Source organism: Crocodylus siamensis, chromosome 5, assembly GCF_052110815.1.
Source record: "Crocodylus siamensis isolate JL-2025a chromosome 5, ASM5211081v1, whole genome shotgun sequence".
NCBI classification, from domain to species: Eukaryota; Metazoa; Chordata; order Crocodylia; family Crocodylidae; genus Crocodylus; species Crocodylus siamensis.
The window spans coordinates 195,177,035-195,202,874 of NC_143399.1; the positions used below are offsets into that span (position 1 = coordinate 195,177,035).

General features: G+C 45.7%; 1 protein-coding gene across 3 annotated transcripts in view; it reads left to right on the forward strand.

Annotated features, from left to right (window-relative positions):
• Positions 1 to 25,840, forward strand: part of PRKAG2 (protein kinase AMP-activated non-catalytic subunit gamma 2) — a 333,890-nt gene that overhangs the window by 93,550 nt on the left and 214,500 nt on the right. For all 3 annotated transcript variants that reach the window (XR_016442380.1, XM_090047729.1, XM_090047730.1), the window contains one exon: positions 13,682 to 13,961. Coding sequence is in view for 2 of the 3 variants with exons in the window: in XM_090047729.1 (XP_089903855.1) it covers positions 13,682 to 13,961 (280 nt within the window). In the remaining variant the exon portion in view is untranslated. The remainder of the gene's footprint in view (positions 1 to 13,681; positions 13,962 to 25,840) is intronic.

Below are 25,840 nucleotides of genomic sequence, written 5' to 3' on the forward strand. Positions count from 1 at the left end.
AAAACGTGATTTGCCTAGTTCAGACAGGAAGTCTGTGGAAGAACCAGGAATGGGGGACACACTTCTGGTGTCCCAGTCAAATGCCTGAATTATTAACCATTACTATCTTCCTTCCTTCGCTGTATGATGCTTAGTGGGCATAAGATTAATCTTATCGGAGGGCAGGATCTGATGTAGAGGCAGCACCGATTGCTTTTTTGAATGTGGTTTCCCTTCCTGCAGACAGGGAAGTAAGTTCTTCCTCATGCCCCTAGATCTCTGGAGAGCACTTGGTGTAGTCCATTACTGAGTCCTTCCATCTAGCTGTATCCTGAAATGGTTTCCTGAGCTGGAGCTCGTACAAACATTAGATCAATTTGTTCCTCCACTGCCAGGCATCTAATTGGTGGAAATCTTACAAGAGATTAACTCTTTGCCCTTTGCTGTTTTAGCATTTTTTATCGGAGACACAGAAGAAAACATTAAATCATCACTGATCAAATTTGCAGAAAACACAGTGGGGGCAGTGACAAACAATGGATGGGGTAAGGGGGTCAATGAGGCAGAGTGACCTGCCTCGCTAGGTAAGCTGGGTGCAAGCAAACAGTGGATTTTAATATGGCCAATTATAAAGTAATGCATTTAGGAACGGGGGAGACCTCTCTTAGGATTCTTGGCAAATAATCAACTGAACCCAAGGTCCTGGTGCAATGCTATGGCTAAGGTTAAGCATCTCTTTGGATGTATAAACAAGAAAATACTGAGGAATAGAGGGGTTATATTGCCTCTGATATTTGGCACTTATGCTCAGTTGTTTTCAAGCATTCTAGAAGGATGTGGAAAAATAGGAGAGAGCTCAGAGAAAGGCCATGAGAATGATTAATGGCTGGGAGAAGATGCCTTTTAATGACGGGCTCCAGGAACTCAATGTGTTCAGTTTAACAAAAAGAAGGGATGATTTAATCATGGTCTGTAAGCACCTACCTAGGAATGAGAATTTTGTTGTAGTCGGCTTTTCAGTTGGGCTGACAAAGGTACAAGAAGATCCAGTGGTAGGAAGGTGAAACCAGACAAATTCCAATTAGACATAACATGCAAGTTTTAAAAGTAGATGTTATTAATCATTATACCAACTCCTTTTTCTATTTCTTCTTTTTTCTCTCATTTTTTGTTTCCCTTTTCTCTTTCTCTCTTCCTTTTTTCTCTCTTTTCTCTCTTCTTTTTTTCTTCCCCTCTTTTTTCTCGCTCTCTCTTTTTCTGTACATTTCGTGTCTCTCAGTACCAGGGAGCCGAGTGCTGGGGCCAAGTGATTGGGGCAGGGTCTGGGCGGCACAGGTAGAAGCAGGCACGGGGGGAGGCCAGCCCAGCCGGCCCTTTGGGAAGGTAGCAGACAGAGGAGAGGGGGGGGCCAGGGTCTATGTACAATTCTGTATCAGTCTTATATAGAACTTAACAAGGACTATGGTGCATTCTCCTTTTTGAATCCTTAACTGTTTAAATCAAGATTAGGTATTTTTTCCTGAACATATGCCCTAAGATTGAAATGGGGATTCATTCAGCCAAGTCTTACAGCCTGTCTTGTGCCGAATGTGCAACTAGATGATCACAATGGTCCCCTTCTATCTTTAAAATCTCTCTCATCTTTCTGAGATGAGCAAATGGCTGGCACTGAACCCAGACAGGCATGTGCTGAGGGTGATAGGAAGTGTGACGTGGTTAGAAGAGCTTGTCCTCATAGCCGTGGTAGTTTCCCATCATGGTCAGACACTACGATGCTGTACTGGACTCAAGCTGTTAATCCCATTTGTTCAGATCCAGTTGGCTTAAAGGCAGTATCCAGAAAACGTCTTTTCATCCACCCCTGAAGAACCCTTATCTAGTACCCCCTTACTGGGACCCCATGGTTTAGCTTCCCAAGGCCTCAGTACTGACCCCTGTAGTCTTCCCACCAGCCAAACGGATGGCTTTTAAAAGCAGTTTCTAACATTTAGCCTTTCTGGTTCTTCCCTTGCTGTTTTCCTGTACTAAGTATTCTCCATCTCTGTCTAGGTCTTGTGAACAGATGCTAAGTGGGCTGAGTTGTAGCCTACGGTTCTTGCGGGGAATGCTTTGAGGGGCTCAGGGAGCATGTGTTGCTGGAAATAGTTTCTTCAGTAGGGCACCTAGATGCTTTTTTCACCCAGGGGGAGACAGCAAGTTGGGCCTGGCAGCAGGACCCAGACACTGTGCTCTAATTGGCTCCCCATAACATTGTGCATCATTTTGATTGGGTGAGTGGTTATGCTTGGGTTAATGCTAGAGTTTTGTAACAGTTTTATTCCCAGCCTAGCTTGCTGTGACTGAGGAAAGAGAGACCAGTAATCCCATCCCTTCATCTGGATGAGACTCCTATAAAAAGCTATCCCCAACAGGTCTGTACTAAGGAACAGACAACTCTTGCTTTGCCTTAAGTGCTGTGTTGAGCTTCTGGAGCAGGGATAGGCAACCCCTGGCACGCGTGCCAATTAGTGGCATTTTCCCTGGCACGGCAGGAAGTGTGCAAGAAAATTGTTTTTAAAAAAAGAATTATATGTAACTTTTTTTTTTGTTTTTGTTTTTTAATTGGTGGTCTGGGCTCTCCGGAGCAGCCACAGGTCCCAGTGCTGTGACAGGCACCGGGGGTGGAGTCAGGAGAACACAGGCAGGGACACTGTCTGCATTCTGCTGATCCTGCCCCCTATCTTCAGGCTCCGCCCCCCAGCCTGGCCCAGCCCCTGGAGGGGGCTGCAGGTAGATGGGGCTGGGACCCGGGCAAGCACTGCTGAGGGCTACTGTGCTGGAGGCTCCCAACATGTGGGCGAGCCCTGGGCCCAGCTGGGGCTCAGGCAGATGGACACCCCATCCCACCCGGGGGGGCCAGAACAGGGTGCAGAGCAGGGAGAAGCAGGCATGGGGGGGAGGCATTACGGGCAGGCTGGCCTGGTCAGCCCCATGGGAAGGCAGGGGCTGGATGGGAAGCAGGGCTGCTTCGGGGCTCCGTGGGCTCGGATTGCGGCTGGCGGGCAGTGGAGCCAGGCCTTGCCTGGCCCACGCAGCTCTGCAAGGATGAGGTGCAGCCACCCTGCCCATGAGGGGGCACCGCCTGGCCGGGGCAGGACACTGGGCTTGAGGGGCTCCCAGCTCTGCGCTCAGCCTCCCTGTGCACTGGGAACAGTAGGAGTGGATGGGAGCCTCCCAGGCCCCAGGAACACCCACCGCCATTGCCCTGGCCTTGCCTGACTGCAGCTCCCCTGGTCAGGCAGCATCCTGTTGCAGGCAGGGCAGCTGTGGCTCATCCCTGCGGAGCTGCATGTGCCACTCAGCCCCACCTCGGGTGCTGCTGGGCACCCCTGCTTGCCTGCTGCGAGTCTGTGGAGCCCCGGGGCACCCCTGCTTCTCACATGGCCCCTCTCTCCTCCGGCTGCTGCCTTCCCAAGGGGCCGGCCTGGCTGGGCTGCCTACAGTGCCTCCCCCATGCCTGCTTCTACCTGCACCGCCCAGACCCTGCCCCAAACACTTGGCCCCAGTGCTCGGCTCCCTGGTACTGCCTCTGCCTGGGTGGGACAGGGCATGTGTGCGCCCAAGCTCTGGATGGGCCCTTCCACCCCTGGGCCTGGGCTTCCCCCACTGGCAGACCATAAGGGAAGCTTGAGCAGCCCCACCCTGGTGGCTGCAGCTGGAGCGTTGCTGCCTCCCTGTGCAGGACACTGCCCTGGATCAGTGGGCCCGAGCCGCAGCTGGTAGTAGTGGGAGACACCCTCTCTCTCTTTTTACTTTTCTTCCTCTTTTTTGCTTTCTCTTTTCCTCTCTCTTGTTTTTTCTCTCTCCCCTTTTTTCCCCTTTTTCTCTCTGCTCTCTTTTTTTTCCTATTTCTTCTTTTTTCTCTCATTTTTTGTTTCCCTTTTCTTTCTTTCTTTCTTTTTTCTCTTTTCTCTCTCGTGGCAGCGCGACCTAGGGGTGCCGTGAACTCCCCTAGCGCCCCCTACCTGCTGTGTCAAATCGGATCTAAATGCACCCTCTTTATCTCACCCGCCACGTCTTTGCTGGTAAATATTGTTAAAGGGAGGCTGCCTTCTTGGCCTCCTTGGCACAGCGCCTTGATGCACCGGGGCTCTGTCTCGCCCCGCGGCTCACGGCACCTTGATGCACCGGGGCTCTGTCTCGCCCCGCGGCTTGCGGCGCGGGCCTTACCTGGCCCCCAGACCCCCTTTCTGTGTCTTGCGCCCCACTGGGGCCCCTTGCCTGCGCCCACATTGGGCTCCTCCCGATATCACTCACGCTGGGGCCGGGACACCCCAAAACACAGCGCCCTCTCCTGTGCCAGGAACCCCCCCCCCACTACTGGGGAGCTCCCATGAGGCCTCCTCCAACCCCTACAGCCTCACCCGGTCCTCCAGTGTAACAATAACAACGAAACAGAAAACTACCACTCCCGTGTTCCAAGGGAAATTCCAAGCCGCCCGGCTAACCTCCGTATGTATCCCTGCTAGGGTTTCCTTCACCCAGCATCTTCATGCAGACGCTGCTCAGGCCATCAGGCTTCTCTGCTGTGCCTACTCCCAGCAGAGCTCCCTCTTCCTCGGCTGCCAGAGGGGAACTGACTCTGGTCTCAGCCTGGCTGTTTATATAGGCCAGGCCCTGCCCCCTTCTGGTCAGCTGGCCAGACTGGTTGTCTTGGCAACCCACACCTGTGCTGCCCTGGTGATGGGCAGCTGAGCCCATATTACTACTTGTCAGTAGCAGGCACCTTAGTGCCCTGCTACATCTCTCCTTTTTTCTCTTCTTTCTCTCCTCTTTTTTTCCCCCTCTTTTCATTCTCTTTCTGTCTCTTCTCTCTTTCTCTTTTTTCTCTGTCTCATCACACTATGCTTAACAAAACAGAATACACAAGAACAAGAGCAGTATCTGAAGTTTTATTTATTATCACCAGGTTTCAAATTTTTAGAAAACCTGGTATTTACCATAAAAAAAAAACCCAAACAAACAACATTTATGATTATTAACTATATCAATATGCAGTGCATCCTGGTACCCCCACCCTGGTTTTGTTTTTCTGGCATGCTGGCACTCTGGCACCTTACAAGTTAGACAGTGCAGTTTTTTCTGGCCAAAACATGGCCTACCTCTGAACTATATTAATATGCAGTGTGTCCTGCCATACCTCCCACCTTGGTTTTGTTTTTCTGGCAGGCTGGCGCATCTTACAAAGTAGACATTGCGGTTTATTTGGCGCTCTGGCCAAAAACGTTGCCTACCCCTGTTCTGAAGCATTCCCAGCCTCTGCTGCCTCTGGGAACCAAGATTAGAAACCAAAGCTCAGTCATCCTTAGGGATGTGAAAAGAGACCCAAATAGACTCCCAGATCAACCAGCTTTGTAATATTTTATTCAAATTTATTTTAGGGGTGTAACAGTTCTGTCACCGAGTAGAACGCTTTGCCATCTCTCTGTCACAACCCAGAAAACTAGTAGAAGGGAATATAACTACTTGCTGCCTGGGTGTGCAGACCTTCCAGTATCTTCCAGTGTGATCAAGTCAACTTGTATGATTCTGTGAGCTCTTTTATTGCAGCAGGAGGGGATCATCCAATTAAGTTTATCAAAGAGCCTTTTACTGAGCTTCAGCAGAAGAGCACAAAATAAATGCAGACCCCTTCCTAGAGTGTTCTCTCTAATTATATTTACTCTCCATATCAAGGGGCGCAGGAGATTCCTTTCTTGTTAATAAGCCTTTATTTATTTATTTAGTAAAGAAGCATAATTGAATTCAAATAACTTACGGAAAGGAAAGGATAACAAAATCTAAGTGCTCGAAAATCCAAGTGTTCCATGCCTCAGCCATTTCAAATTGCAGGTCCTGTCAGTCCAACCTGGTGGCCTTCTACGACCAGGTCACAAAATCCTTAGATGCAGGGGTAGCTGTGGATATAGTCTTTCTGGACTTCAGGAAGACCTTTGACGCTGTCTCTCACCCCATCCTCATTAAAAAAAACTAGGGGACTGTGGCATAGACACCTGCAGAGTCAAATAGGTCACTAACTGGCTGGAGGGCCACACCCAGAGTGGTGGTGGACGGGTCTTATCGACCTGGAGGGATGTGGGCAGTGGGGTCCCCCAGGGCTCGGTCCTCAGGCCCGCACTGTTCAACATCTTCATCAGCAACTTGGACAAGGTGGTAAAAAGCACCCTGTTCAAATTCGCAGATGACACTAAGATGTGGGGAGAAGTGGGCATGCTGGCAGGGAGGGACAGGTTACAACTAGATCTGGACAGGTTACAGGGGTGGGTGGATAAGAACAGGATGGGTTTCAACACTGACAAGTGCAAGGTACTGCACCTGGGGGGGAAGAACCAGCACCATACCTACAGGCTGGGGAACTCCCTTCTTGTCAGTGCAGAGGCAGAAAAGGATCTTGGAGTCATTTATTGATGCCAAAATGAACATGGGCTGACAGTGTGGGGGTGTGATCAGGAAGGCCAACCATACCTTGTTATGTATCCCTAGATGCGTCTCAGGCAGGTCCAGGGAGGTGATCCTTCCCCTCTGTGTGGCACTGGTCAGGCTGCAGTTGGAGTACTGCGTCCAGTTCTGGGTGCCGCACTTCAGGAGGATGTGGACAACATGGAGAGGGTCCAGAGGAGGGCCACTCACATGATTGAGGGGCAGCAGGGCAGGCCCTACAAGGACAGGCTACGGTATCTAAACATGTTCAGCCTCCACAAGAGAAGGCTGAGGGGGGATCTAGTGGCCTGTTACAGAGTAGTCAGGGGGGACCAGCAGGCATTGGGGGAGTCCCTGGTCCCCCAAGCACTACCAGGAGTGACTAGAAATAAAGGTAGATTTAGGCTAGATAGCAGGAGGTGCTACTTTGCTGTCAGGGCGGCTAGGATCCGGAACCAACTTTCAAGGAAAGTGGTGCTGGCTCCTACCCTGGGGGTCTTTAAGACAAGGCTAGACAATGACCTTGCTGGGGTTGTTTGACCCCAGTACTCTTTCCTGCCATGGCAAGGGGTTGGACTTGATGATCTGCTCAAGTCCCTTCCGACCCTACTTACTATGAAACTACTCAGGTAAGAAGAGGCTCAAAATCCAGACAAGTGCCTTAGCTTCTGGGGCAGACAGAAAGGATCGTGCGTTCAGTGGAGGAAAGTTAACAAGACGGCATTAAGTATGAGTTCATTACATGGGAAAATATTACTTAAATTGGAGAAGGTGAGTGTGGCAGGGCACTGTATGTGCCTGTCACTTTAAGGGCAGCTATTTTAGGTTCAGGGCTGCCTATATAAACAAGGCAGTTTGGCTGCTGGAGGTCAGGTAACAACACTATCTGGCCAGAGGTCTGCTGAGTTTCATCTGGAGGTAAGGGAGGAGCTGTAGGGGATGGTAGGAGGCTCCTGTTCCTGGGTACAACCTGAAACTACACCCTCCCAGGAGTGGGTGGCCTGGTGGGGCTCCCAGTGGCATGGGGACCCCCCAGAAAATGCTAGGCCAGTGATCACCCTGGTGAAAGGCAGGTTGGGGTGCTGTAACCCGTAGCCCTCACCTTCAGGTGAGTTGTGTTCTATTGGAGGAAGTCGTGGGGGTGCAAGCCCCAAGGAGGAGAGTCGGAGGCTAGGTGTGGCCAAGGTTGCCTGAGCCCTGCGGGGATTCAAGACCCTGAGAGGGAGAGTTGGGGCCAGGCACTGCTATGGCCACCTGAGCCCCACTAAAGGAGGGAAGTCCTGACACCCCAAGTGAAGGGGGCATGAAGAACAGTGAGAAGCTCCCCTTGTGAGGGGGGCAGCGCTGTGGAGCCACAGCAAGAGGGGGCAGTGATCAGAAGCCCCAGGTAGAGGGCAGTGTGGAGCCCAGTGGAGGGAAGAAGGGGGCTCAGCCAGAGAGAGCAAGAGCTGAGTTCTGACCCCAATAAGTCCTCCACCATTGGGAGGCCGAGCATGGGTCAAAGATAACACCGGTCATAGCACCGCAACCTGCTCCCCCGGGGGGAAGTGAGAGTCCCCTGTGAGACCTTGATGCACCAGTAATGGTGTGAGGTAACCCCAGCTCCCCACGTCTGTGGAGGGGGACCCAGAGAGGGGGACCCCGGGATAAGAGTATGGGTCAAGGCCTGCCAGAGCTTCCCCTGACTGGCCCAGGCAGGGGCCAGGACCAGGAGAGTCAGAAAGGCAAGGAGCCCCACAGAGAGGGGCTTGGGGTCCCAACTGGCCTGGGGGTGGGCTGGGGCTAGTGTGAGCTTGAAGGTCCCAGTGAGGGGACCACACCCGAAGGGGAACCGGTGGCAGGGAGATATGTGGCCTGGTATGATGGTAGCAGAGTCCGCCTGAAGGGGAGGAATCCAGGTGGGGTCCTACAGTGGGATTCTGGGCCCATCGTGTGGGACTGGTGTGTATGAGAACATCATGATGTCATCTGTGAGGCTCGGGCTGTGGTGTAGGGGAGGAATGGAGCCACAGATAGTGCTCCCTAGCAGCGGGGCAGAAAATGGGCAGCCTCCTGCTTATTACCAACTAATGAATCAATTAAGATCAAGGCTTGGCCGGCGAGAAGGCGGGTGGTTAGCCCAGAAACAGGTGGGCAGGCCACACAAAGATGGGCCCCAATACGCCTCCTGTTACAGTGAGGATTAGGAAAAGAATTTTAAAGTGGTTGAAGACTTCTTTGAAGGGGAGATGATGTGAGCGGTGCTGAAAGGAAAGCTCAGATAGATGGAGGTTATTAGTGGAGTTCCTCAAGGATCTGTCTTGGGTCAAGCCTTCATGAATATTTTTTTTATTAGTGAGTATGGTACACAATGTGGGAACATGCTTTTGAATTTGCTTAGAGCACAAATGTAGGAGCCATCAAAGGAGGATCACTATGTAAACCTTTAGGAGGGAGCAAATGTCTCTAAGCTGCAGGCCTGTGTTGGTACAAGAACAAGTGAGTACAAGCGAGCTATGAATATGCGGAGGCTGGAAATCGGATGAAAGTTTCTAACCATCAACGTAGTAAGATTCTGGAACAGCCTTCCAGTAGTGATTTTGGGGCAAACAGCCTGCCTAGTTTCGAGATGGACCATGATCAGTTAATGAAAAGGATCTTATGACACGGAGACCTGCAACAGCAGGAGGTTGGACTTAGTTTCTCAGGACATTCTTTCCAGTCCGGGACCCCATCTAGACAGAAATATTTGATGTCTTGCAGATCAGGTGTGGAGAAAATGACTTGTGCATCCCTTGTGCACAGGCAGTAGTTAAGTCTTTGCTGCTAGAGGGAATTTTTTACGGATAGTACATAGACAGAGAGCAAGAGAGAGCCAACAACAGAGCCTGCAGAGCACCTACAAGTGAGGAGAAGAATAAGGCATGATGGGAGGCAGTGACACTGGAAGAGTGAGTAGAGAAAAAAGAGGGAACCTGAAAGAGGACAGTATCCCAAAATACAGAAGATAATGGGATGTTAAGGAGAAGGAACCATGAAACTGTCAAGGAAAGGCTAGGGGAAATGAAGAAGGAATAATAAATTGGTCACTAGAGGCCTTGAGAGCAGTTTCAGTGGAGAAGAAAGGGTGGAACCAGGTGGAGGGGGTGTCTGAATTTATCTGGATGATAATCTTAACCAGTATCCCTGAAATGCTGAGGGATCTCAGAAGCTTCACAAACTGTTTATATATCACAGTGGTCCTCAAGCTTTTTAGACTTAAGGCTCCCCTTGTTAGATTCAAGGTACCCCTTGGAAAATGCAAGCTCTTAGCATGTGCTTATTTTAACTATAGAAAAATAATAGAGCAAGTCTGCTGCTGCAGAAAATTCAGAAAGGCCACAAAAGGTTAAAATGCTTTTGAGACTATGGATTCCTATTTGAAATCTCTGGCTGCATCCAGATGGGCGCGGTTGAGCACATACCACACATTCAGACGTTTCCTGTGCTGCTACCTTGCAGTGCAGGGCGGGGGGGAGGGAAGGATTTGACCCCAGGAGATCCAGGGGTCAAAAAACCTTGGGGGGAGGGGGGAAGCAGGGCATTGTACATGGCTGCACGCAGGAGCTGTCAGCCAGGCTCCAAGCTGAGGGAGTGTTGCAGCTGCAGCTTCCTCGACCCCAGGTAAGGCTGCTAGGGCCAGCACAGTTGTTGCCGCCAGCCTCCCCTACTCCACCCTGGAGTAGCCTCTCATGTACATGGCACAGGCATCCCCTGGGGACAGGTAGCAGCAGCTCAAGGTCCCCCGTTGTCCCCAGGGAACCAAACATCCGCAGTCATCTGGATGCAGCCTCTGAGTTACCTTACAAATCATGTGTAGGTGTTTGTACATCTAAAAGTGCTAATATTGTATAGCACCCTTAAGAAGATCTCATGGCATCCTAGGCAGTTTGGCTGGCATGGCACCCTGACTGAGACTCACTGATCTAGAGAAACTACATCAGCACTAAGGTACCGCCACTTCTAGTACGGGACATGAAATCAGCTTGGCAGTTTACAGCGACACCACCTGATGAGTGAGGATGGGAAGAGAGAAAAGAGATTGTGAAATGACAGAAGGGAGCGTGGTTTAAAAGTACTCAGAATGCAGTTGCCTGAGTTGCAATTTGGCCCGGATGCCATGGTTAATATCCAAGTCCAGTGCAAACTACTTTGCAATCTTGAACAATCATTTTACATTTTATCCAGAATACAAAGATGGGTCTGCAGGGGGCTGGAGAACATTGCTGTGCCTTACAGAAGCCACAAAATGTACCCTTTTCCTCTTTTCCAACCCCAGGTATGACCTGGGGGTTTGAAGGCTTGGGAGCACCCCGGTCATACCTGGAGCTCAGATTCAGAGTTTTCCACCATGTGATCAACAAAGGGAGTTTTCTGTTTTTCATTGAATCTCTAACTTGTCTTGCTCAGCAGTTAGGACCATCTCTCCTATTTGCTTGGCCCTCCCTTGTGCACTCGTTTCTGTTGTGTTTCCCTTGTGTTCATGGATTGCTTCTTCCAAATGCTTGATTATCCAGGCAGGATTGAATAAGCCACAGCGGCATATACCAAATAGATAAAAGCACATCCTGTGTCTCTACCTGGACCACACTCTACTGGTCTACCTGCACCAACACAAAAAGCGGGGAGAGGGTTACTATTGAGAAAAACCAGAGAGTGACATTTTCACTGTATCTCCATCACAGCAGGCACCGAGTTAGATTTTCAAAGGCATGGGTAGGAGTTAGGTGCCTAACTGCCATTTAGACCTTTTGAAATATACTGCAAAGTGGATGAAGAATGGACCAATGGCCCATCGAGTTTGTATTCTGTTTCCAGCAGTAATCAGTGCTGGATGCTTCCCAGGGAGAAATATGAACCTCGTCTCGTAAATGCATCAGATTACGTAGTTTGATACCACAGAGGGAAATTTTCTTCCTGACTCCAGCTGATGATCCTTTTGTGCCTTGAAGCATAAAGATTGAAATCTTGTGACTTTATTTATAGTCTTGTTAATATAATTGTTGCTGCTGTTCTCAGTCTTGCTAAGTTTTTTGAAACTTACCAAGCAGTTAGCCTCAAATAATAATAGTATCCTAATATCCAAGCCAAACTACAGGTTTTTATAGGTGACCAGTATGTTACGAATATACAGAACTATTACAAAAGAGCTCTTTGCAGTAATTTCCCTTAATTTACCAGCACAGAAATGCACATTTAGTAGGAACCCCCTGGTGCTCAAACAGTTACCTAACTCAGCTGCTTAACATAATTAGAGTAGGAGAAATGGTGGTGATTGAAATCAAGAAGGGATCCTGCTGCTTTTGCACAGTATTTGAGAACAATTTGCATTCATACCTAACTTACATTAACACAGGATACAGAAGTTACTTAGGAAATCTCTGACCTTTAGGGTTGTTCGGGTGTTTTTGTCCCCGGATTTCTCCAGTTGATTTAGCGCAAAAAAAAATTCTGTACTAAACCATTTAAAACTCTTGTGTATGGTGTAGGCAAAAATGATGCATATAATATTTTGATAGCACAAAATGTATTGACCTTCTAAACTTTACATATTTTGTGCATTTGTCACTAGGGTGAAACATTGCTGAAATCATCTAGTTGGACATGATGTTAAACTGTAATAATAGTCGCAGCTTTATCTTAAGATTTGTAGAAATGTACCTCTGACCCCAATTCCAGTTAATACATTTGGCTGCAAGTCAATTTAAATAAGTGTGCAAGGAACATGCCATTCATATCAGTGTTTGTCTTATGTGAGCTGGTTGTCTCAGGGACTATGCACTTGTAAATAAAGCAAGGAGGAATGTCGTTTCAGACAGATTAGTAATGTGAATTATACGGTCATATTTCTATAAAATGAACAAGCTTTTAAAGAGTTATTCACCACAAGTTAATAGAGTTAATATTTGTTTATTGTATTATGATATTGCCTACAGGCTCCAATCAGGGACTGGCTTCTATTGTATTGGACAAGGGCACATCATAAAGACGGTCTCTGCCCCAACATCTAAGTTAAACAAATCTTGTCCTTGGACCGTAGGCAAGGAAAACCTTGCTACATGGAAAGATCAAGGGAGATCCCCAAGATTGCACAGAGTCTCAGAGTCTGTGACCGACAGCCCCAGATCTCCCTGAGGCCTGGTTCAGTGCCTTAATCACAAGAGCTCCCTTCCTCTTGGTATAGAAGACACCTCTGCATAACATTACAATCAGAAGTCCTATAAATGACTTTATCTCCTCAAAAACATGGTATTTCCCTCTAGCCCCCTTCTTTCTATGATGCCTACCTGAAAAAAAAGACATTCTGGAGCACTGGAGTGGTTGGAAGTGTGTGTATTCATATAGCAGTGAGTGTGTGCAACACTCATGCATATTTGGTTGTATCTGTCTCCCCAACCTTCAGTCTATCACTTGATGCTGTTGTACAGGCCTTGCATGTGCTTGTACAGCTCCAACAGCATGGAGCTCTTGTCAAGGTATGATATTTGTATTTGATTCTGCACACAGCAGGTGAGCAGCTTGAACTGGGTATAAACTGAGGAGAAAGGCAGGGACTGCAGAGTGGCTGATTCTGTGTTAATGAGAACATGACTATTTCACTGCCAGGTTATAGCTGTCTACTCATAGCTGTAAGTTGAGATGAGGGCAACAAAGATAAAGATTGGGGATGTTTCCTTAAACTCAGACTTTTTCTGCCCACGCTGGACCGCAAGACGATTGAAGTTCAGTGCAGATTACTATCTCTAGAGCTTGTCACTGGGTAGTGTCAACTTTATATGTGCACTGGAAAGCAAGAACTTTTGCTCCCTATTTCCAGGATTAAGGCCTTTCCTTCATAACACAAACCTAAAGTAATACCACGTTCCCAAGACCGTTGTATATTTTTGTCTCATTTCCCCCAGCCTGAGGCAAATGGAGCAATATCAATCCCTTTGTCAGGGTTTCCACATGGCATGTGTACCAAATACCCTCAATAAGCTTTTAGGTTGCCATTTGTGCAGGGGTGAATTACAGTTGCTTGTGATTTTTTTTTTGGTTACTTAGAAATACATTGGGCTGACAATGTTCCAGGGTGATCTGTGAATTTTGGGAGGGTTATTAATGCCTCCGTAATTAGATGAATGCCATTATAGAGGAAGGGTCTGAAAAACTAGAACAAACTTGAACAGAACAAACCAGATTGAAATAATGTTTTCCCTTTTGTTTTCTTTTCCCTCCTCCTCAGGTGGAAGAGAGCTCCAACGCGGGCAGCCCTTCAAAAGGCCTTTTCTCAAAAGGGCTCCAAAATCGACCCTCCAGTCCTGTTTCTGCCCCTGTGAGATCTAAGCATAGCCCAGGCTCACCAAAAACAGTGTTTCCCTTCCCGTATCAGGAGTCTCCCCCACGCTCCCCACGCCGAATGAGCTTCAGTGGGATCTTCAGGTCCTCCTCCAAAGAGTCCTCCCCCAGTTCTAACCCATCTACCTCTCCTGGGGGCATCAAGTTTTTCTCCAGATCAAGAAAAAGTAAGAAATTGATCATGTTATTTCAGGAAGATACACAGTACCTCTGGGCTTGACCCATTCTTTACCTGCTGTAGTAAAGTAAGTGCAGATGGGGCACATGCTAATTGTTCATTATTAGTTCCACTTAAGATGTTTATCAATTTCTTTGCCACCTAGTTCTCCACTAGAGTGTAACCTGGAGCATGGTATAGACCAAAGGTGAAACTTTCCCCCATGCAGAGAGCAGCACAAGGAAAGCAGAAAGCACCATGTAAATCGCGTGTAAGGTTTTGCATGAAATCTCATCCACTGAAGGCCAGCAGGAGAGTTCTTCCGCTGGCTTCATTGGAGCTGAGCTACCAGCTCTGGGGTTTAAGAGGGGCTGAAGTGATGGATGGACTTTGTGCTGGCCCCTGCATAGCAGTCTTTCACCTGGAAACAGAGAAGTACTGCTTCAGCCGGCTCCTTAGAAAATCTCAGCCATTCTTTTACCAATGTTGTTTATGCTATTGTAGGAAAGTAAAAAAGATCCTGACCACACTGATGAAATGATGCATGTTCCTGATGTGTTGACAACTGCGAGGGTGTTTCATTTCTGTGTGAAGCGAGTAGACACTTCCATCTTTTATGATTCAGAACAGCTAACTACATTTTATCTCGTACAGATTGTCTCCTCAGTAATTGGGCACCTGCTATATTGACTGAGCCACTTAAATAGTTTTCTTGACAAGAAAATTATTCACCTTTACTTTTATGCTTTAAAATTTCATAACATAAATTAAAATGAAAGCTCACCTGTCTCAAATGTTTTGGGGAACAAACATATTTAGAAGCGAATCACAAAACAGGACACTTCTGTTGGGAATTTATTATTGGGAAATGTTGGAAGTGATTGACAGTTTGTATTATTTCCCTGTGGATAAACGGAAGAAATAACGAATCAATATAAAATTCTGTATGCAATCTATAGAGGCCGTATTTGTGGTGCTGATAGCTACGTTTGGGATATAAAATGCATATAATGTACTGAAAACTGAGAGAAGGGCCTTGTTATGTTTTCTGAATGTCAACAAAATTATTTTAATTTATTTAACGTATTTATTTCATTAGAGTAAACAATGTTGTGGTGACTTTGCCGCATGCAGGTATAAACACACACTCATTATGTGGATCACATTTGTCAAGAAGTTCTTCAGAGTCAACTGAAATTAGTTTTTTACTAGTTCCTTTACCTGCAGACTGCTTTCCAGAACCTGAAACCCAGAGTACATACTTCTAAAAGGAGTCCAGTTGCATTTCACACAATCTGAACTTTTTATAGTCCTGCCACACCGATCAGGGGCACTAGTTCTTCCATGGTTAAAGTTCATATGAGCTTCCTGTCATCCTCCCAGCCTCACAAACCATAAATCCCATTTAAGCTGTGTTTTGAGGATTCTGGTAGAACTTTACATTTTTATAGGCCGTATTGTAAGTAACTGAACAAGGAAGTATTTCACCCTGCATGGATAACCATAACAATTTACACTGACTGGCAAAATCATGTAATGACACTGATTATTTATGTTTTACTAGTGATAGGTGATGGTTCAAGAGATATGGGGACGAATTCTTGTGCCTCAGGAAGGGTCCTGTGATACCTGAAAGCTTGCATACCAGGCATACAGTTGGTCCAAAAAAAGTTATCACCTGCAAGAATTCTTGCCTTTCACTGATCATTTAGGCACTGCCTACTTAAAGTTGTGTTTATTCTGTGCAGGCTTGGAAGATGACGCCTGAACCTAGGCAGATACATCTGCATATTAAAATATTAAAATGCTCCACTAGTCAAGAAAACCATGGCAGCGCGGTCATATCATTGGAACATAGCCAGCTTCAGAACAGCCTTTCGTGCCATACTTCTTAGCCAGAGACGGTATCAGTGACCCAGCTGTTAGAGAAATGGTTGCAGAACTTCTTGTGATGTTTATTTTTAATGCAAGAATAGCTGCCTCCCAACCAGTGAATGATGCTGGTTAACCTGCATATGTCAGGAACCTTTGCTCTCCCTCAGTTGCATGATTTTTTTCAAGATGAATTGCCAACTACACTCAGTGATGGTCCCCTACTGAAGATCACTTCTCAAAGAGACTTATAGGGGTATGTGCTCCTCTCTGTTCTGCTTCATATTTTGTTGATTTTTATTTCTGTGTGTTTTATTTGCGGACTAACATTTATATACTTCTGATTTTTTATGTTTATTTTTAAAGTGTCTCTTCAAGGCTCTAGGAGCTTACTGGAACTTAGTGAACACCACAGATATACTGGGTGCATCTACATGAGACGTTTACTGTGGAGCTGCCTAATTAGCTCCACAATAAAGTCTTAGTGTCTACGTATATGGTCCTGTTAGGCTGCAGAAAACTACTCAACTCTGCCACAGGTTAATACTTGTAAATACAAGTACTATCCTATGGCAGAGTTTTTTAGTGTGCAGCAGCATATGTGCAGACACTGACGGGGCTGGCTGGGGCACAAGGGTGCTTCTGTGAGGAAGCTGTCTCCTGGCTAGCCCCACACTGAAGCATACTTGTGCCCCAGCCAGCCTCTTTGCGGCATGGTTGAGCTGGGTCAGAGCAGCCCTAGGCTGGCAGGCTGACCCTTCAGACCCTCGGCCAGCAAGGGCTGCTCTCACCCTGCTCAACATATTGTGGTCTGGGGCACACGTTCAAATGCAGTACCTGGGAGCAATAAACTCCATTGTCATATGCACCGGAGTTTATTGCTCTATGCTAATAGGACGTGTAGATACATGCACTGATACCATCTTACAATCAGAACTTTTGCTGGCCGTCTATTCTATAAATAAAAAATAGTCCTTTAGATCTTGAAACACAAAGTGACTGATTTAAGCCTTCTTGGAACTAAGCTTTTGTGACTTAAAAGTCATTGTTTGATAGGATTTCTCAAAAAAATAAAAGTCCCTAAACTAGCCATTAAGTTCAGGGCTCAGAATTGTAAAGGTGTTTTGATGTTGCTGTGTGTAGCTCTGAAATATCTTAGTGATATTGATGGACAGGTCCCTTGGCCTAAAGTGATTTAAGTAATTAGGATCTAAAATGGCTCCACTCCAGTAGCCATAAAACTCTTTAGGTACCTAAATTCATTCAGCATCTTCATTTTTGGACTGAAAAGTCCTCTAGATGCCTGCATGGGTGTTGTATGCATGCTTGGAACCAATCCAGTCTGAACACTGAGGCATCTAACTCCCACCTCTATTTAATTACAATGTGAGTTGGTTGTGGGGAGGCACATAAACTTCACCAAAGTCTCTGGAGGGACCCTATCTGATGAACAGGGATTCTGGTGTTCTCTGATTTTTTTTTTTTTTTAATCCTTAGTTCTCAGATTAAAAAAAAAAAGTAACCCAAAATCCACCATTTTCTGCCATGAAAATGAAACACCACTTATATAAATTTGTGCCCCTTCTTTCTCTTTTCTCCTTCTCTAACAATGTTCTTAAGTGATGGTAATGCAGGATTCTCCACTTCACGCTGTATTCAGTGCTTACAGTATAAGTTAGGGGCCCTCAGAACATGTTCATCAGCAGGGGTCCTGTTTTCTCATATTAAAAAAATCCCTATTTTTAATAAAAATCCTTAACCCCAAATCCATATTTTTCTGTGACTAAAATGTTGGCGGGGGAGAGGGGAGGATTGAGGCCTCCAAAGGGAGGGAGTTGGGCAAGGCTGGGGCTGCTGCCCGACTGGGCAGTGCATGAGGCTTGGGGCCTGGGGCCAGAATATGGTCTTCAGGCTTCTGGCGTGTAGCAGGATGGGACTGCGGGCAGCTTGTCCAGGGGGCAGGGAGAGGGGCTGCCTCACCATCACTGTGTGTACTCTTGGCGAGGGGGGAGAGCAGGGTGGGCATGTACCTCTTCAGATTTGTGTGCAAGGAGGGGGTGGGCTTCCTGCTGTGGGCTCAGGCTTCCTGCCCTGCTGCCCTCCCTCCCAGGGCCTCTGCAGCCCAGCGGGCAAGACCTGGCATGGCATGGCAAAGTGGGGCCAGGTGGGGAAGCTCTTTGCTGCTGCAAGCCCCACACTGCCCTGGCAAAGTGCCCCCTCCCCATCTGGCAGCAGTGGGGGCAGTGGCATGGAGTTGTGCCCCTTGAGGGGTAGGAAGAGGAGGAGGGGGAGGGAAGTGTTTCATTTTAATCATGGATTTGGAGGGGTTTTATCAGGGAATTTGTGTTTTTGTTTTTTTTTATCTAAGAAAACCAGGATCCCTGGAGCTCAGGGACTTCTCCTGGAATACCTAGGAGAGCTGCAATATCTATCAAGCCCTTGCTTGTTAGAGCTCCTAACCTGAGTCCCTTTTGGCTAATGTTTGTGTGTCACAGTCAGGGAAACTGTTCAGGCCTCATAAGGTTATGGAAGTGAAAATCCAAAAGTAGACACCAGCTGTATTGGGTTTTTATATAAGCGTTTCTTTAAATACTTTGGTAGTGCTGGAGTAATGTTGTCATGATGGGACAGGAATTACGTGAGGGGCAAGAATTTCTTTGGGTGATATCTTTTATTGGCCTGTGTAATTCTGACTGGGTTGGATAAGGGAACTGAAGAAGAACATCTTATGTTCAGAAGCTTCTCTGACACTAACCCAACTATGCAGTTGGTTCAATAAATGATATTACTCAAAGAAATCCTTGCGTTTTCTTTAAATACTTTAAAATAAAGTATTCTTTTATTTAAAATGAAATATTGTACATTATTGCATCTCAACTTTGATTTTTCAGGCATTTTGATGAATTGAGTATGCAATACAGGCATTCTGGATGAATATCTTGCAGCTCTGTGCAAGCTCAGACCATATGTTAGTGTCAGGCACAATCCATTGATCTATGTTACTCTAAACCTCCTTCAACATACATGTTCCTATAAACTTGATTGGTTTTGTGCAGACGTAGTTGCGATGGTCTAGGAAGCGTGCAAGAAGCAGAGGTTTTTTTGTGATACCTTTTATTGAACCACCTGTATAGTTGGGAGAGACATTAGACAAGCTTTCAGAGACAAAGTGCCCTCCCCCTAGTCTGGAGACTTGCTTAAAATAAACGGAAGTTTTCAGTCAAAATACTTCCCAGAAGAGCAAAGAAGAATTGTTAAAGCAACACTGTTTAATATTAATTTTTATTTAAAAAATGCAATGGGATTTGGAATCTAGCAAAATTCATTATCAAGGTTAATAAACAGCTCTGACCCTGTGTCAATCCATCCTCTTCCTATGTGGTAGAACCCCCTTCTCTTGTACAGGCTGTATCCCACAGCGAGCCCACATCCTCGCAGTGCACGTGGTGAGGCCGTGCGCCTCGCGTCTTTCTCACCTGATAAATGTCAAATTCCAAAGACTTGTGAAACGTATTTGAAAGCTGTAGCTAGATTACTTTTGGAAGGTGGTCTCCTAAGAGAGAGACCCTGCAGCACCGAGCAGTCAAGCTTTTAGACGCATCATAGCGGCTTGGTTGTGATGAGAATGAATTAATTGGGGTTACATACTTTTTAAAGAATCTCAATGACACAAGTCGTGTGACTTGCTAAGAGCTATTTTGCAGTCTACATAGATTTACTTGAGCTCACTTTTCAGGCCAGACCAGGGGAACAACAGGTAGATTTAAGTGAAAGTATGATTATATTATGAAAGTGGTTCTAAAACTGGCACTATGGAGCTGCTTTTTAGTCATTTCATGTCAGATTTTCTTAGCTAGTAAATAAAACTATTCTCATTGCTAGCCCTGCAAACCAAACCTGGGATGCGATACTCTATTCTTTCTAGTTTGTAGTAATATAATTTCTACATTCAGAACTCAACAATTCTGATGATATGTGAGCTTGAATAAAATTCAGCTTGCTTGCCTATAATTCTGTTCTTTTGATACTAGGATAAAAAGAAGTAAAGTGAGTAGGACTGACCCAAAATAAACAGTGGAAGTTGATACATTCTTCCATAGTCTTATTTCTGAGCATAATATCACATCCCAAGGGAGCCTACATTTAGGCGACTTTAGGACAAAATTCTTTTACACAATAAAATAGAGATGGGACGGGCTCCTTTCTGAAATGCTGAAATCAAGTCCCATTGATGTTTTAAAGTGAAAATTGATAGTTGTATGGGATTTAATAAATTAAAAGGTTATTAGTTTTGTGTTTTTAAAGTAGCTGATTGCTCTTTTTGAAGGTCATCTGGGTAATTTTTATCATACTGCATCATCTAATCAAAGTAGCCTTTTAACAAAGTGTACTGATATACATGACATAGTTTTGATGCTTGGTGATCTGATATTAGGACTTCTGAAGTCAATGAAAAGATTCTCTTTGCCATCAATGGGCACTGAGTCAGGTTGGGGTAGACAGGTTGAGAAGACAACCTAACTCAGTATTCAGACATCTTAAAGTCTTGGCTGCCCAGTGATCTTAACCAGTTATGACATCAGTAATGAGGAAATGAAAACTGATACCTATTCAGATCTGTGCTTCTGTTTTGAAAGTTGTTCTCCTGCCATATGGGAATTTCCCATTTTATTTGAGGAAGAAGTTTCTGAGGAAGAAATCAGTGCTGTTAATTGTACGCCTCGCACAAAGGAGTGTCAATGCATAGCTAAGACTCCTGGGTGCTACAGTAACACAACTCGGCTGTCATGTTTGATGGAAGGATCGTTGAGGCTCTAAGCAAAGACAACCAGGCATCTTCAATCGAATGCTGTTACCCTTGAGCAGCGTGGTAATGAATTGGTAGATAAGCGTGTGTTTGTGACATGTAGTACTGGTTTATACCTGAAGATGGTGCAAGCAGCTCTAGTTTCCCAAATCCTGAAGCTTAAAATAGACAAGAGTTGCAGGGTTTCATGTTGTAGAGTTGAAATCCTGCTCTAATGTGACAGAACAATGTACCAAAACTCTCCCTCAGGTCTTCAGCTGAATTATATTCCCTTAAGATTTGTTTTTAGAATCACATTACATCTTATTTTGGAACCAGGTTGCTGTGAAACTGCTTGCTCTGTAACAAACCCAGAGCTTTTATGTATTATTAGACTCAGTGAGACAAATCATCCTGCCAGTGGGCATTCTGGATGACTAGCTTGCAGTTGTGTACAAGCTCAGACCATATATTTAGTGTCAGGCACAACCTGTTGACCTGTATTACTCTAAAGAATGAACTTCCTTTAATATATATGTTCCTATGAACTCAATTCACGTCCTATTGATTGGCTGCCTGTACTTAACTACCTCTAGCCCTAGATTCTCAACTTGGATTGTTCTTTATAAATAAATATGATCCATGGTGCATGGCCCTCTCATCCTTTGGATCGTTTCTGTACTTCAGTATTACTTACATATGTATTAGGAAATACCATAGCTGTGCTCTCTTAATAGCGTTACTTGTCATATGCACAAAACTTCTTCTGATACCGTTGGGGCCAGTTGCTCTCTCTTTATGGGAAATCCAGCAAGATTGAGGTTAAAAGTTAGAAAATGGCTTTGCAGATTGTTCTTATAGGACAGAATTTGCCTACTTCCCTGGAAAGCATCATCCAACCTCATCAGGCCCTTCCGGCCAGGAACACTGGGGTGAAGCTGAGTGACAGCTGTGGTCCCCTGCCAATGTTACCCCCAAGATTTACTGTTGGAGATGAAGCCTCCTCGTGCTGAGGGTGCCATGGAAGGATAAGGCAGATTAGTGCTGTAGTATCTTTCTCTTTTGCGCTTTATAGGCTGGCTATGAAGACAGTGCTTCTCTCAGTTTTCTCGATCCCAGTCACTTCCAGGTACATGTGCGAACTGGGAAGGAACCTCCTTGTGAAACCGTTTGCATCTGTTTCCTTTTGCAAAACTCATGTGCAGTCCAAAATCAGCAAGGAGGCTTGTGCTTGTGTTTATTCACTGGGATTGTCTATACTAGAAAAATGACCTGTTGCTATAAACATGTGTCAGCAACAGTACAGTATATAGCTTAACTGTCAGCCAAAGAGCCCTCATTCAGCACTGTTTCATTTTCACCAGCTACTGATGTCTGCTGTCAGCAATGAAACCTTTTTCTAAAATAACCCGAGCTACAGTGATTAGCATCATTTCCTTCCAATCTTCAAGAGTAATCTTGCTTATTTCTTGTCTCTATCATAGCTTCTTGTTGCCAGAATTTCCCTGCCGTACGTAAACGCAAACTCTACAACTTGTCATCGTGTTCTTTACCTTAATTTATCATTTTAAAATTATCTAAAAAGAAAAAAATTTTGTCAGGCTCCCATTGTGCACTACCCAGAGACTCAAGGGGGACCATTCAGAAAAGGGAGATTTCTCTGAATTGGGAATGCCTGTTTCTCAGGATAATTTCTATTTATTTCAAGGGCAAGAAGGGCAGGCACAGGGACCTGCTTTCTTCAAATCTCCTATTTCTTTGCTTTAGCTTGGGATTTAAATTGTGGGACTGGATGGAAATCATCAAATTTTCTTTCATTGTCTGACAACTGGAATCCTTGGCAACATATAAATTGTGAGCTGGCTTTACTACTACTTTGTCATCTGTGAATGTACATTTGGCGTTTTTCATTTTTCTGATCTACCTCAATCATTCAGTGAAAGCAGAGGTCTGTGCTGTGCTTTATAGCAGTGGTTCTCAACCTTTTTTATGCCAGACCCCATTTGTAAATATTGCTGGCCCACCGCCCCTTGGCCCTGCCAGTGCTCCTCACTCCCAAAGTCCCCTGCTCCTTTCCCCCCCCAGGCCATGCTGGTGCCTTTCACTCCCAATCCGCAGCCCCTTACCCCCCACCAATCCTGCTTAGGCTGAAGTGCAATGGCTCCAGCTTATGTGAGTGGCAGTGGAGCAAGTCCAGCCCCTGCATGGGCTGGAGGGACCCCTCTGGGCTGTCCCCTCCCCTAGGCTGGGGCTCCCACATCATGCCAGGCAGCCTAGTCACAATCCCTCCCACCCTCCATGCAACATCTCCCAGCCGCCCCAACCCTGCAAGTACAGGCACCGGCCTCAGTGCCACTGGCCCAGCCATGCAGCTCCCCTCCACCCCCTTCTGCCACTGGAAGGGCAGGTGCCTTCTCCGCCAACTTCCTGCCTTGGCACCAAGCCACCTTCCCCCAGTGTTGGCAAGCACCATTTCCCCCTCCCCCCCCACATCCATCCCCTCCACGCTCCTCCTGCCCCCCCAAGTCCTGGAGCTCCAACCCCCACTCCCCAGACACTTACTTGCATCCAGCTGCTGGGGCTGCTCCCACCACCCTGCCTGGCTGCGTGCTGGCCATGTGTGTGTGCATATGCAGATGCATGTTTGCCCGCTGCCTCCAAACGCTCCAAGCAGCTTCTCATAGGCTGCCAGCTTGCAAGGGTAAATCAGTGTTTCTCTGCAGTTTTTTGGGACTTTCTTGCGACCCGTTTGAATATTCTTGTGACCCACTTTTGGGTCATGACCCACAGGTTGAGAGAAACTGCATTATAGCTTCTCCACATCCTCTTTATTGTTGCTAGGAATGAGCCTTAACTGGATGTTTTAGGAGCTAACTGTAGGAATGGGCCAGGAGTCGGTAAAATATCAAATGGAAGTGCCTCAACCAGGATTGAAATAGGTATGAGAAGTTTTGATTTTTCCCACTAGGCTGGTGCATGTTAGTTAGGCTTTCACTGCTGCTACTTTGGCTTCAGATAACAGTGATCTTCAGGGCTAAATTCACCTTGGAAAAACACAATTTAAAGATGCATGCAGCCTCCTTTCCTTCAGGTAATACTTGTCTTTGGGAACAGATCCAAGTTGGCTTGGTGTGCTTTGTTTTTCCTATCCGAACTATTAGATGCCAGTCTATCTCAGCACGTAAAACCAGATATTTAAAGCTATATATGTACGTAATATAGTCAGCAAAATCAATCTGTTAAATATCTGGCCCTTAAATGTGTGACTTTAAACGCAGGAGCAATCCCCTCTGTTTTAATAGGACTACTCCTTTCCTGAAGTGCTTTGCTGGACTGGGATTTTAAAGAGTGCCAATCACTGTCATGTCTACCCACTTTTATAGAAACAAGATATACCATTTTGATGTAGCACTTCAGAATTCAACAGTTTTTAATTGTAACATGAGGGGACTGTATCTTGTCATATATATATAAATGCAGTCCTTCGAAAATGATTCCAAATGACAGAATAAGCAAGTGAAACATGAAGCCAGTCCAGTTTTCCTAATCCATTGAAGTATTAGGGCAAAGGAACTCAAATCAAATGGCAAAAACGCATTCTGGAGATAAAGCAAATACCGCATTCAATCATGAGCCAAAACCTGCAGCCTTTAGTTCTTCTTTAGGCAACACTGTGAATCAGTGGTAATTTTGCCTGAGAGAGGACTGAATGATGCACTGAGGGTAAAAAGCAAATGACTGCATTTGCATGTTTTACAAAGTTGTACAATTAGGGGGCAGTCCGGCCGGGTGCTGAGTTCTGGCTCTCACTGAAGATGGGCGAGTTGTGTGGAAGTGACTTACTGTGACTGAAGACTTTGGGAGCTGAGCATGCCCAGCATCCTAAATGACTGGGCTGTATCATAGCAGCAGCAGAAGTGAGTAGCGTGATTTCTAGCAGCCTTCATGGGCACCGCTACTGTATCTTTGCTCTCTACATATGTATTTAGCTAAACTCTTTCTGCAGTTTCAGTTATTTGTGAACACTTCTGTCCTGTGGCACTCCCAAGCGGTGAGGGGTCGAGTCAGATAACTTCACCCTGTGAAACTTGTAGAAGTTGGTGCAAGTCTTTCCTTTGACTTCAATGGGATTTGGACTAGGCCTTTCTGATAGTGACATGTTTATACTACAAATCACTATTGGCTCTTGTCGTATGTGTAGGCAATTTAAATGCAAAGTGGGCTTTGACAGATGTAGGAAGATGCAGGCATGCACCAACTAACTACTCTTTGGATCTTGTCAAAAGACTGTGTGCTACCAGATGTAGGAGTATGTTAGGCCTAAACCGTTGGTTAATAAGTTTATCAGAAAGCAATCTAATGTAAAGTCTTGCACTATCATTTCATTGCGCTTCATAGGATAAAGGGGCTGTGACAATAGTGTAATGCCTAATTCTACTTCTGAGTCTGTGTAATGAAACAGAGTCCTTCCATACTGCTCTTTAAACTAGCTAAACTAAGCTCACAGTTTGCATTTTCCAAGGACAGAAGAGTACAGAGATGTCACTTTTCAAATTAATTGGTCTAGGATTTTGTAGACCAGCAAGTAAATTGATTTGAATTTTATTGCATTTCAAACACCCAAATCGTCACTAGCTAGAGGAAGCCAAAACTCTTATTCTCACTCCAAAATACAAGCAAGACTAGGAGGATATAGTCAACCTGTTTGGCTTGCTTGTACTGATGTGAACAAGAGTACAAGTGGGCATATAATTGTGTTGATCTGCCTCAGTGTCTAGGCATCTCATTCTTCAAGAAGACCTATTTCATGGTCACCTGTGTTCAAAAAAGATTAATTTAAAATTAGGACATGTACTAAGAAGTGCTGCTAGGCTGGTGAGGGAAATGAAGACACTGACTGGTGAGAAGAGATTTTAAAAGATCTCTCTTAGCTTGGCAAAATGAAGGTTGATTTTTTACAAATACCTTTGTGGGATGAAAATGAAGGGGGTAGAAAAGTGAGAACAATATTGGCATAAGAAGAAATTGTTGCAAACTGGTCACAAACATTTCAACTGGAAATTGGAAGAAGGTTTGTAATAATCAGAGTAGTTTTAAAATCGTGTTCTATTAAAAAAAAAAAAAAATATTCAGGGCAAGGAATCTGACCTGCTTCAAGATGGAGCTGGACTCATTCATGCAAGGGCTAGTGTGATAGGAAAGGGGTGTTCCTGAGAGGAAACTCAATCTCT